Source organism: Helianthus annuus, chromosome 16, assembly GCF_002127325.2.
Source record: "Helianthus annuus cultivar XRQ/B chromosome 16, HanXRQr2.0-SUNRISE, whole genome shotgun sequence".
NCBI classification, from domain to species: Eukaryota; Viridiplantae; Streptophyta; class Magnoliopsida; order Asterales; family Asteraceae; genus Helianthus; species Helianthus annuus.
The window spans coordinates 76,460,256-76,474,052 of NC_035448.2; the positions used below are offsets into that span (position 1 = coordinate 76,460,256).

The 13,797-nt window shown below is 34.3% G+C and overlaps 2 protein-coding genes across 3 annotated transcripts; both read right to left on the minus strand.

Moving 5' to 3' along the window:
* Positions 1–453: 453 nt before the first annotated feature.
* Positions 454–2,974, minus strand: LOC110917588. The gene is made up of 3 exons (XM_022162102.2): positions 2,517–2,974; positions 1,877–2,219; positions 454–942 (listed from the first exon to the last, which is right to left on the minus strand). The coding sequence occupies exons 1-3, from the start codon at positions 2,972–2,974 to the stop codon at positions 724–726; spliced, it is 1,020 nt and encodes a 339-aa protein (XP_022017794.1). The 3' UTR covers positions 454–723.
* Positions 2,975–7,349: 4,375 nt separating this feature from the next.
* On the minus strand, positions 7,350–13,464 carry LOC110918779. Of its 2 annotated transcripts, none has more exons than XM_022163066.2 (9): positions 12,999–13,464; positions 11,257–11,436; positions 11,056–11,148; positions 10,152–10,334; positions 9,958–10,060; positions 9,716–9,886; positions 8,104–8,831; positions 7,786–7,981; positions 7,350–7,677 (listed from the first exon to the last, which is right to left on the minus strand). In XM_022163066.2, exons 1-9 carry the CDS (start codon positions 13,221–13,223, stop codon positions 7,649–7,651), a joined length of 1,908 nt encoding a protein of 635 aa, XP_022018758.1. In that variant the 5' UTR covers positions 13,224–13,464; the 3' UTR covers positions 7,350–7,648. The 2 variants fall into 2 exon arrangements, with proteins under 2 accessions (XP_022018758.1, XP_022018757.1); XM_022163065.2 differs by having other exon boundaries at positions 7,776–7,981.
* Positions 13,465–13,797: the final 333 nt, after the last annotated feature.

The following is a 13,797-nucleotide window of genomic DNA, read 5'->3' on the forward strand; positions in this document are numbered from 1 at the left end:
TTCTACTCTTTTAGGGAGAAAGCCTTATTTTTATTTAGGTTTGCAAAAAAATTGTAATTATTTTTTGTCAATATTTAACAATTTTTTACAATATATATATTACACTTTCGTGTAATAGGATCATACATAAGTCATTATTATGATTCTAAAGAATAATAACATGAATCTCTATCACAACCCACAATCGTTTGAATTACAATATGGATTATGTATGACTTTGATGAATAATGATAAAATAATTAGAGAATATGATATACCTTATGATTGTGTGATCCAAAGCAATCGTGCTGATAGCGTGTTATGAACAAGCCTAATAGCAAGAAGATGAGAAGAGATATTGAGAGAGAAAGCGATATTCATTATTAATGGTGTATCATTTACAATAGAATACATGGACTATTTATAGTGTGAATAAACTTAAAGAACAAGTTGGTTTATATTAGGAGTTGATAATCTAAATATAATTCTTTATAACAAATAATAATATACTCATTGAATATTTCTTATTACATAGTCAACCAAATACTAACAAGTCAAATGAAAAAACATAAATTAAAAAAAAAAATCAGAAGTGGTTTTAGACACAATCTATTACAATTATAGCAATGCAAGCCTTCTACTTGTTTGGTTTTGGCCATAAGAAAGCATATAGCATGAGCTTCGACCGAATTGCAGGCCAAAATTGTATGGCAAGTAATTAGCCTTCTTTGACAAGGAAGGAAATCAAGAAAGCAAATAGGTAAATAGTTTGTAAACAATGGCAACTACGACTACAAATATGATCTGATCAGTTATGGAGATGCTGTCATTTTTATCAACTGCCTCATTTAGAACCGTAGGTGAGCACTTGAGTTCAATTGAGTATGCTCCCTTTTCATCTTGAATATCTGGTTCTATGTTTATCTCCCCAAATACAGATCTGAACTCCCCATAGCTCCATTCCTTTACTCATTTATTATCAAAGTTGTAATTATTAGTTGTGGTAAGATTGTAATCACACATGGATGAATTTTAGACGTTCGTGTAGAGGATACTCCTCCCTGGTTGAGTCTAGCCCAACAATTTAGGCGCAACACATATTGATGCACAAAGATTCTAGCCCATTTATCTCAGAGGGCATAATATCCACTTTGGAGGGATTGTTCCCGACCCTTATCCCCTCCAAAGTGGGGATTATGCCCTTTAATAGAGATTGGTATGTTTGAATCCTTGTGGATCAATAGGCCTAACTAGGAGTATCCACTACATTCGGTTCTTCAAGAGCAAAGTATATGACAACTAATAAAAGGTGGGATTTTCAATCCATGTACTTATAGAGTGGATGATCAAGACTATACTTAGAGCATTCACATTTAAATTCATATACCTTCATCCTAAACCATATAATATAAGGAAAAATTAAGGAATCGAATGTAAAGGGTTTTTAAAAGATAAACAAATTTTAAAGATAATTTTTTTATTTAAACTATAAGGATGAAGATGATGCTTCCAATGTGAATGCTAACATGTCAAATGGGTACAATATCAACTGAGATCGCGGGTGTAATTTTCGTAATGCCTAAATGTACGGGTTTGATCCCAAGTTTTCAAAAATTACACTTTTAGTCGTAATTGTTCACTCATAGGTTAAACATTTTGTCCTTGAATCAGATGGTCATTTGTTTCACACTAAATTTGTAAAAGTTACCACCGTAACCAATATTTAAGGGAAAAAAAAAAAAAAAGCTATACCAAACCCTTTCAAATAAACTTAACGTATGTTGGTAAAAAGGGCAAATATGTGAACAATTTGGACTAAAAGTGTAATTACCCAAAACATGAGAGCAAAACCGTAATACGATGATGAAAAATAGTTAGATGAATTAGGAATAATCACCTGCATTTGTTCTCCAATGGTGAAGACAATGGTGCTAGGGTAGGCGCGGAATGAGTAGGGTCCATCATCAGACAAGAGACGAAACTCTCCACAGTCGGTCGGGATGTGAAGCCCGAGAGCAAATGTGGCCGAATCACGTCTTGGCCCATCCATCGCACTCGGAGTTTGACATGAACGTGGAGTGTGAGGCTGCAGAGATGAGTTACAATGCTTGAACAACGTCATTCTTATTTCATTTTCCTTGATTTTCTTCCGAGGCTTCTTACCACCATTACTTGCAATAATCTGAGCCACATCTTTTGCAACTCCTTCCAGCTTTTTTGCTATATTATCCATTTTTTGTCTGCATATATATATTCAACAAACTACAATTAAAAAAATACCTCTTTTGGAAAGTCTTTTATAAATTATCTATATATTTTTTAAGGAAAATCATCAAAAGCAAAAGGTTCAATAAAAACAGACGTTGGTGACGTGGATTCTTTAGGCCAAATGTGGCCTACGGATAAGCGAAAATTACATGTTTATTTTTATAAAAAAAATGTCAATGTACCATTCAAATATATAAGTTTATTTTTGGTGGATTTTTCTTTTTTATTTTTTGTTAAATAAATATATTTGTAGTAAAGAAAGAACAAACCTAAACATATGAAACTGTTGATCATTTTTAACCTCTTTCCTCCGTTGCGCGGCCACCATGGCGGATCGAGACCAAGCAAACTCCTCCCTGTCACCGTCGCGGCTCCATCTTTCTGCCAACAATCCAAAACAGAATTCTGCCTCGGTGAATGCTGCATTCAGCTCCTCTGGCGATATCCCATGACCGCTTACCTGAAACATCCCAAACTTAACGGCAGAATCCAACATCTTTTGGATCGAATTCTTGTCCTTAGCTTTGATTAACCGGTATTCCACATCGGCAACCGGTAGTCTGTTCATGTCGTCCGGCAGATCAAATTCCGGAATGTTCTTCAGTTTGTCAGCGTAATTGTTGAACGGAGGATCGGAGCGAGAGGATACCCTGGGATTTGGCATCGGAGATGGTGGTTGCGCGGATGAAGATGACGTAAGGCGACCCTTAATTCGAGAGAGAGCCATAATTGTTTGTTTGTTTTGTGGAATGTTATGGAGAAGAATATGTGAATTATAGTTATTACATTGCGAGGTTTGTGGGGTGGCTGGCACGTCTCCCTGCATGGATGACTTGTACCTACGTCATGATCATTTATTATATCATACTTGTACTTGGAAATCTATGTCGGATGTGCATGGTCTTTCTAGGTTTTCACATGTATTGAAGAACACCCTGTATTTCATGTATTGGCTAAATTAAGTTTTATATATGTGCACGGTTTCATGTTTTACTTTTTATTGCTTTATATTTTAAGGATTATTAAAATATGATCTTGTGAAATACCTAGTATGTTTTTTTTCTAACTTAGCGGTTTTTATTGAATACATTGGTTTTGTGTTTTGTTTCAATAACAAATAATAAGATTTTATATAATACAACTCATTTAACATAAGCTTTCTTCTTTATAAATTCCCGCTAAGCTTTGTTTTAGCCTAAGTTATGTTGAATGAGTTGTATTATAAAAAAATCTTATTAGGATGTGACAAAATTTCCTACGAAATAATAGACCAAATGGCAAAAATGAAAGCAACTGGTCATGATTTCTATAGAGGGTTTTTGTTAGGCGATCATAGCTTTCTCGATCAATTGAAATACATAGTGTACGTGATCAAAGGTTAGGAGAAGCATCATAGGGTGCTCGATCAGTTGAAATTACATAGAGTCATGCATTCGTAATTGCTCTAGTTATACAAATAATTATACTATAGTTATAAATAATTACTCTACTTGTACAAGTATTTATACGGAGATATTTGCTCTAGTTATCCAAAGTAGTTATAGTAGTTTATAGTAAATAATCTAATTAGACAAATCGTTACGTTAGTAATAAAAGTAATTACTCTACTTACACAAGTAATTAATTACACTACAGATAAAACAACGGTAGTTGCTCTACCTATACAAAGTAATTACTTATACAAATAACCACGCTAGTTATAGAAAAATAATTACTCTACTTATTACACTATATATAAAACAATTGTATTTACTCTAGTTGTACAAAGCATTTACTCTAGTTTACAAAGTAATTATTCTAGTTATACAGGTAATTACAGTAGTTATAAATTAATTACATTACATACACAAGCAATTACACTACAACGGGGTGGCAACAAAAACCCAACCATGATATTTTGGGTTATTTTAGGCCTCTTTACAAAAGGAAATAAGTCAGAATGGGCTGAGGATTTAGTCAAGATGGGGTAGGATGGGTTTTAAAATACCCATCTAAATTTTAACATGGGTCATGATGGGTTTTTACTCTCTAACCCTAAAACACGCATCAGACTTCATGGGAACGGTGTGTCACTTGTGTCACTTTTGAATCCCCTTCGTGGATTCAAACCTAAATCATCATCATCGTCGATTTCAAACCTCATCATCACGATCTCTGCAATTCACAATTTGATTTCAAACCAGTGATTACAGCCACAGAACCCCTTAATTTCGATCTGTGCAATTCACGATCTGATTGAGGCTTTCGGTGAGTTAATGGTTCATTTGTTAGAGTTTAATTCGAAGAATTTTTGTTCTGTTATCGTCATTTTGTTAAGTTGACTTTTAGGGTTTCAGAGACAGTTTGTTTGATTGTAAATTGATGAATTGTAGTTGACTAGTGATTTAATTGTTTGTTTGTTGGAGTTTGATGAATTGTAGTTGACTAGTGAATTAATTGTTTGTTTGTTGGAGTTTAATTTGATGTAATCTTGTTTCTGTTATCGTCATTTTGTTAAGTTGACTTTTAGAATTAGTCGATTATCATTGATTCTATGGAGAATGCTTGTGTTATCTAACGGAAATAGGGAGTGGTAGTCCTATAACAATGCTTGTGTTCTCTTCTATATTCTCCATTATTTCTGACCGAGTGGGAGGGAGATAACAAAATGGAAGAAAAACAGCAATACAAATCAAGAAATAATCACAAAGCAGCTACTTAAGCCTGAGAGAGAGATAATAGAAAATTAGAAAGCCGGTGGTCTTTTATATGGGGTTGGTTACATGATAGAGAATTAGAAAACTTTGATAGCTATGTTTAACACACGTAAGCTTCAAACTTCTAAACTCAGCTGCAATCTGCAAGTCCCTGAAGTTTTCAACTTTTCAAAGTTCTAAACTCAACTACAAGTTTCTAAAGTTTTCAACTTTTAGTTTCAGTCATCAACTTGTATGTTGTTTTATATTTTACTTGTCACTTAAATATCTCTTTGGCTCATTTGTCTAGTAGAAAGATCTAATAACTTATATCTTGTTTGATTTTTTTTTTATTTTTCTTAACTTTTTTTTGATTTTTTTTTTTTGAATTTTTTTATTTTTTTTTAATTTTTCTAATTTTTTTAATTTTTCTAATTTTTTTTTGAATTTTTTTTTATTTTTTTAATTTTTCAGATTTTTTGTTATTTTTTATTTGTTTTAATTTTTCTGATTTTTTTTAATTTTTCTGATTTTTTTTTATTTTTTTCTGACTTTTTTTGAATTTATTTGAATTTTTTTTTGTTTTTCTGATTTTTTTGAATTATTTAAAATTTTCTGAATTTTTTATTTTTTTTATTTTATTTTTTTTATTTTTAGCCTATAATGACCGAAACCCATTGTGACCTAAACCCCATCTTGACCTTTTTCTTAAAAAACTCATCCTTACCCAAACCTATCCTAACCCATATCAATATTAACACATTACCTAAACCTATCCAACCCACCCATTTTGTCACCTCTAACTACAACCAATATATAGTAAAAATGATTACGCTAGTTAGTATATGTACATTTTTGCCATGGTGTTGATTTGTTCTAAATTACTTACTTTAAACGTTTAGTAAGTTAATTTCTATTTGTATTGGACCCAACCCCTCGAAATGTTGAAGAAAACTTCTACGGACTATATGCACACCTTGGATCTTGGTAGCATGACAATCATGATCATAACCCTAATATTGTACCAATTTAACTCCATAAAGCAAGCCAACCTCATAAAAGCAAATCAATCGCGAATAATTCGTTTTGTGTAAAAATTCTTAACCCAAGTTGGGTAAATCGCTAAGATTCATGTTAAAAGTCAAGACAATAGGGATGATGAGTTAAGTTCCTGTGAAAATAAAATAAACGTACGAAACGTACGAATTGAAAGAAAGTCAAAAAAAGTGGTGGTGGCATTTTGGTAATTATCAGCAACTTCAAAATTACTCTAGTAGAGTAATTTTGAGCTTCTGTAGAGTAATTTTGTAAAAGTTCATGTAGAGTAATTTTGGTCGTGTAGGGTAATTATCAAAATTGTAGGGTAATTATCAAAATTACACTAACCCCCCCCCCCCCCCCCCCCAACTAAAAGCTAAAAACTAAACCATAAAGCTAAACCCCATAACTAAATGCTAACAAAATTAGTCTACAAGACATTTTCCAAAATTACTCTACAGAAGTCAAAATTACTCTACTAGAGTAATTTGATAACTACCCTACATTTCCCAAAATTACTCTACAGATGCTCAAAATTACTCTACAAGACACTTTTTGCTTTTTTCCCCAGTACTTTTGAAGTTGCTGATAATTACCAAAATGACACCGTCACTTTTTGCTTTTTCCCTCAATGCATACGTTTCGTACGTTAATATTATTTTTATTTGATCCTTTACCTAGGGATGATTACCCTTGAAGGTTCATCAAAGAGGTAAACAGGCTTCCTAATCAGATAAGCAACAAGTAAGCATCAGCACACAAGTGGAGTTTTGAACAAATAGACTTTCCATACCCACCTCATATTTGAGCAAGTGATGGACAGGCATGCCTGAATATTAATCTTGGCGAAGAACCGAGAGCCATATCACAAACCAAACCGATCAACTTGTTTAGGTTTAACCATTCGATTTCATTAAATCAAGCACATCAGTATCATACAAGGCTTTTAGTTTTGTACAACTAACAACTACTATGTCTAATAGTAAAGGAAAGGTTACTATTATTTTCTAAGCATGCATTTAATAACTGGTTAAGTTGTAGTTTATACAAGAATCTTTTTGTCTCTAAACATGAATAAAAATATCAAAATATTCATAGCGACTGCAACGGTGTTGGTCAAAGGTCATGCCAGATTTTCTTTCTCCTAGATGTCGAGTGAGCTAAACGAAAACAAAAATTCACTCAAGGTGTGGGTTCCTAGTCACTTGTGCTTAAGAGTGCCTAATGTTCATGATGAAACCAGTGTCATCATGCTGATAAACATGAACCATCTCTTGCATAGTTGAGACTGTTGGACAAGCTTGGTTGTCTTTAAGTTGACCATGTTTCATATTTTTGTCTCCCTCCTCACATATCTTCAGTTTTATAAACACAATGACCCACTTAAAAGAAAATCACAAAACAGGGATAAATAAACCTCTGAAAAATGTTGAAAGACCATTCTTGTCAACCAAAATACAATGTCACATTCAAAAAAAGACCTTTGGTCGACAACTATTAGACAACATCAGCTTACAGACAGTTTATGTTGACAACACAAAAACAAAACTCTGTAGCAGCAGCCTATGCATACACAACAACCTTTCGTCTATGGTATAACCTGCAATCCCCCCCCCCCCCCCCGGCCGGCCAGGGGTCTCAAAATCTCAAGAATCAACCAGATAGAGGCGGGAAATCACCCTCGTCTTTTAAATGGTACGAGGACTGTAAAGCCAACCTACACGTTTTCAACCAAAAGAACACCATCAATCACGGGTTGAGGTACAACCGACATAGCAGTAGAGATTTTTTAGGGAATTGATACATTTCCTATACCTATCCGTACCAGAAGCAGATCTGGGCCTCTGTGAACCGTCCAGCTGGCGAGGACGGTTAAGATTTTGTTGCCTCCTTCTATGTAACAAAGGCTCTCTTTGTTGCATCGGACCGTTAACTCCCTCGGGTCGGGGAGTTGAATTATTAGAGTTTGGTGCTCTGTTACCTGAGGTTGAAGAAGTATGATAACCATGTCCAGACCGATTCTGAAGAGTTAAGACATTATAAAACCTGTAATTAGTATCTTATGTGTAACACTCAAGAAACGAAAGTAATACGCTAGCGTAATAAAGATCCACTGAACTAAAGAACAGAATGGGAAAGTTACCATATCCAAGTAGTGATTCACAGGAGCTGCTTGATTAGGGTCGTTGGGAATGAAAGGTGGTCTAGACATGAACATCTGGCCGGTAGGGTGGAACTGTGGATGGTGAAAACCATTAATGCCGCCATGTTCCGACGCGATCATGCTCAGCAAAACTAGCGGGGGCGGCGGCGGTGGTCCCATCACGCCAGGTGGAGCTAATAAATAGTTATCCCACCCCCTCACATGATCCAAACATATCAAATGAGACAACAAATCTCCAGTCAGATCCAAAGGTTCGGATGGAAGTACATCCTCGTCATGCACCTCAGACTGTTTTACATCGTTAACATCATGATCACCGTCTTCCGTCTTGTTAGCTAACTTGGAATACTCAGAAAAAAGATGGGGCGCATAGAACGGTATACAGACACGGCCAGCAACTTCTCCTGCACCACTCAACTTGAGGGTAGAAACATCCTTTTCGTCACTAGATATTTGGTTCCCACTGCCTAAATATTCATTCTCATCATTAGAACTTCTCGGTTTTCCACTTACCCTTGTGGTAAAAGACTTTTCTGCCCCAGAAACGCTGATGGTCAGAGACGACGCTTGACCACTTCCGTGCATTTTTAATGTATTTGAGAAAAAAGAAAGAAGCTCCTCAGTTAGCTTATCTTCAGGTGCCGTAAGGATTTGCCTGAGTTTTCTAGCCCCGTAACCTAAGGCACTACGTATCCGGAAAAAATTCCCTGACCACATATTAAACGTTAATTCACATAAACATGTATCTAACAAAAGGGTTAATATCATAAAAATACAATGTATTTTCTTATGTTTCACGCTAAAATCTCACTACTTAATTGTCATGTATTAGCGTCACTCAAGTTCAGAATATACACAAAAAAACCACTAAACTAGTTATCCGTATATTGAAGTCCTTAAACTTGTCTAAAATGTACGTACTTGCTAAAAAACATTAATATTAAAACTTGTTAACTCTTAAATTGATCATAATTTGATAAACTGATTCAACATTTCTGCAAGAAAAAAAAAAACAATACCATCTCATTTTTAACCAATTTAAGAGTTACAAGTCATTATTCATTATTAAAAAAAAAAAAAATCAGGAGTACATGCATTTTAGAAAGGTTTGGTGACTTTAATATACAGCAATTAATTTAGGGACTTTTTTGTGTGCTTTTTACGAGTTGAGGGACTTAAAAATACCAATAATGGGTTGAGGGATTTCTCGTAAAAAAAAATATTAGAAATTATAGTGGTATCTATGGTTTTAACGCTTTAACAAAATCATAAAAATATATGGTCCAATCCACTAGAACAAGAAAAACCTGATGGAGTGAAATGAACCATTCCTGAAGGAATCTGATTCCATCAATATACTAAAGTTTCAGTTAATTTCAATTATATATATTTTTGAAAAAAAAATATAAGTAAATTACTTCTTTATTTTCGAAAAAAAACAATAGAAAGTATAACTTTTTATCTTCTAAAAGGAGGTTTTGATACCCTTTCCTTATGTTTAGTTAGATTTATTTGTAATAACTAATAAGATAATGTATAGTGTAATTATACTAACATGGTAATGAGTTTGAATATTTGGAATCATACATACCTTGGCTAACACTTCGACCAAGGTTATTATGGACATTTAAAGGATCAACAATGTTGAGATGCTTTTTTGAAAATGTGTCCCCATGCCTCATGGGGATTGATAACGTATCAGAACAACGTCTAAGGAAACCGACTTTGAGCAGAAGATCATCACTGTTTGGTGGTCTCTCGACTACAGATTTATAAATAAACAAATAAGGACGAAACCTAACAAAGGGCATAAAAAGGTAAATATAGACTCACCCATGATTCTTGGCAACTCGGATAACCTAATGGGCCCCATTAAACTGATACCATAATTATCCCAATCGAACGTACTAAAATACTCCAAGAATTTATATAGAACCTGTCATTATAGCAACACAATATTCCATCAAAGGAAGAATCTTGTAACGAATACCTAGATAAATTGAAAAATGGACTTTTTAGAAACTCACCGAGAGAGGACCGTCTATTGTTATATGAAACACATGAAATATATAGAGAACTAAAGTCTCTAAGCCGTATGTTGATATCAGACCAACGTGTGCACCAAGAGTGCGGCTCTCATAATAGCACCATGCTTTAATCAAAATTATGCTTCGCTTAAAAAGGTGATCTTTCTTGATTACACGGTCCACCTGCAAATTCAAACCAATAAATGGTTAGGGTTAGGGTTAGGTTTAAGAGTTTAGATGGAACATAAAGGTGGCAATTTTCACCAATTTACTTATGAATGGATCCGTTTCAGGTTATGTTTTTTACCTTTAACGGGTCAAATGAGTAACACCAAGAAAACATAGCTTGATACATGAGTGGGAGAAGTTGGTCAAAGTGTAACTTTAATGCATAAGACCTCGAAAATCATTTAACTGATAAAAATAGATTTATGACTGATTTAGGGGCTGTTTGTTTAACTCTTAATGAGGCTCTTAATGGTTCAGACTCTTTGTTTCGCATGCAGATGTCTGAATGGTTCAGACATTTGCCTCTGAATGGTTAAGCATTATACTGAGTCTAAATGGATAAGACCTCTAATCTGAATTGGTCAGACATTTGCCTTTGAACGGTTAAGCATTATACTGGCTTCTAGTGGTTCAGACTTCTTACTGGTTCCGCACTTAATGGTTTTGACCTTTTACTGGTTCAGCACTTAACCATTCAGAAGTTGCCAAACAGCCCCTTATTATTATTTTGTAAACATACCACATGCTTACTATATACAACACACTTTAAAAAATTAGAGAAAATGTGTTTTGAGTCAACATAATACATCCTTTTCGAGTCTTCAGTCAACATGCATGATGCACTCAGTTTGTCACTGCCAAATGAAATAATATATATTATAAGGCATAACATCACCTGCTCAAGAAAACAGAGCGTGCAGAGTCCCCCGATTTGATTTACTGAAATGTCAACAACTAGATTCTGAACCAAGCATTTCACGAGCTTAACCTGCCATCATAAATTCATTTCCATAACCATCGAAATTTAAAAAAAAAAATTAAAAAAAATAATTAAAAAAAAACTATTAATGCATCAGAAAAAAATTAAAAAAAGGACCTGGGCGCCAATAAGTTGAACGTCTTTAACAACAAACTCAGCTGAGCTGTTTTTCTCTTCACTCTCAAGTAACGATGCAATCTCCTTAATGAGACTACGTGTGCGTGCACCCACCACGCTTAGATCAATATCTCCATCAGGGAGATAAGTTTTTAACGGTACCGAGCCATAAGCAAATACCTGAAAAAACATGAAACCTTTTGTTATGATACTAATAAAAGACTTACCATTAGCAAAATTGTTAAATCTTTCGTTATTCAGTATTTCAATACAAAGCAGAAAATTATTTCAAGCAGCGTAACCATAAGTAAATCTTTGGAAATGATATAGTTGATCATTTGTATAAGAAAAGACAATGCTAAACTCTCAATCCTACAACAAAAATGAAAACTTGATCCTATACTCAATACGTAACCTTCATAGTCTTAACAAAAAAAAATGTTTTTTTCGAACTTGAAAAGATGACATATAGAATGTCTTTGCATCATAAATGTTAAAACAAAAAATCTACAGGCAGCACCTAGAAGAACTGTCGTTATTAATCAACATACGATGTAACTTACAAACCCTAACACTATGTTACCGAGTCATTTAACAGGGGGAGGTGAGGGGAGGGGAGGGGAGATGAGGGGAAGGAAAATTTTCTCTCCAATCTGGGAGGATGAATATATGGTTATATTTGGTCATATTTTCCTCCCTTTTCCCTCCCCTCCCCCTGTTAAATGAAACTCGGGAACATGGTTTTTAATATTTTCATCTCTTTTCCCTCCCCTCCCCCTGTTAAATGAGTCTCGGGAACAGAGTGTAAGAGACATAAGACGCCGTCATTACTTCCAATATACGCGCATAATTGAATATCTACTTTTAGATATAAAATTAGATACGTTATGATCTCGATAGTAACATCATACGCTCTTTCACAAAATCGGAAAAAAAGGCAACAATAGTCCTTGACTTGACCTAGATACATGAAATTTAATCATAAAGTTCCGTGCTTCATTATATATGCGAATGTTGAATTTAGACCTAAATCCATGATATTCAATCATAAAGTTCCTTGCATTCTTAAAATACCCAATGTCTCTTCCTTCATATTCCTATGAAACCAACTACCTTCATATGCGATTTTTGGACAATTGCAGGTGCGATTTTTCGAATATCTACTTTCAGATATAAAACTAGATACGTCATTAACATCGCCAATGTCTTTTCCTTCAAATTCCTATAAAGCAACTACCATCATATGCAAATTTTGAATAACCACAAAGAAAAGTAATAACCTAATCCAAGATTTTAACCTAAATCCATGAGATCCAATCATAAAGCCCTTTGCTAACTTAACATCTCCAACGTACCAACTAACATCATATGCGAATTTTGACCGCAACGAAAAGTTACGATCTAACCCTCGAATTTCGTCCTAAATCCCTAAAATCCAATCATAACTGTATTCAATGCCCATGCTTCTCTCCCTCTCCACCCTCAAAATCCTTCGAAACCAACTACCACCATACGCTAATTTTAAAAAGCCACAACAAAAAGTACTAACCTAACCCTTCATTTTAGTCCTAAATCCATGAAACTCAATCATACCAATCTGCTTTTACAAGCCTAACAACCAAACTTTGAACACATACACTAACAACCAAACTCATCTAACCACATTTCAACCCAAAAATCACATCACATACAATCATAAACAAATAACAAAATTCATCAACTTATGATTAAAACCATCTCACCTCACAATCAAGTTTATCCTTGAGCAACTTCTGCAGATAAATAATCACTGCATCTCTTTTCTTTTCAGCAACAATCGAGGGCTGAAAATTTGAAATGATTCCTTCTGCAGCTTTCTCCGCTCTGTTCCACTGCTGAATCCCAATTGAACAAGCATCTGATTGCGACGATGCTGGCTCCTCGCCGATCAAATTCGAACCAACCACCGCGTCTTGTTGGACTCCCATAAATCAATTTTTAACAAAACCCAGATTCTATTTCGTCAAAATTCCATCTGGGGAGGTCAAAATTTGGGAAATTTTGACTTCTTTTGGGTTGAAATTTGAAGGATTTTGGGTAAACTTTTGGTCGTTAAGAATTCTTGACGTCAAAGTTTGAAGTGTTCGTTCGTCGGCTGATTCGAGGGGTTTTTGAACACTTCAGGGTGCGGCTGCTTCAGCCTATCAATTGGGATTCTCTAGTGTGAAACCGAAGATTGATTTCTTTTTTTTTTTATTATTAATATTAATTAGGGCTAAATCATTTAATTAAATATGTTCGCTTTTTGCAATTTATTGGTAAACCAATTTGTTAACATTTATTAATTAAATTTATCAATTTAATTCGAGCATTCAAATCAGATGAGTATGGATGTGCAACTTGACAACAGAATTCAATTCAATTATGTATATATAGAAAGATTTAACTTAGAATACAAATAATGTGAGAATTTTAGTTATGATATTTACTTGAAATTGAAATTGATGTATGTATTGTCTGAATTTATGTCTATTCGTCAAACATAAACATTTAAATACCTAC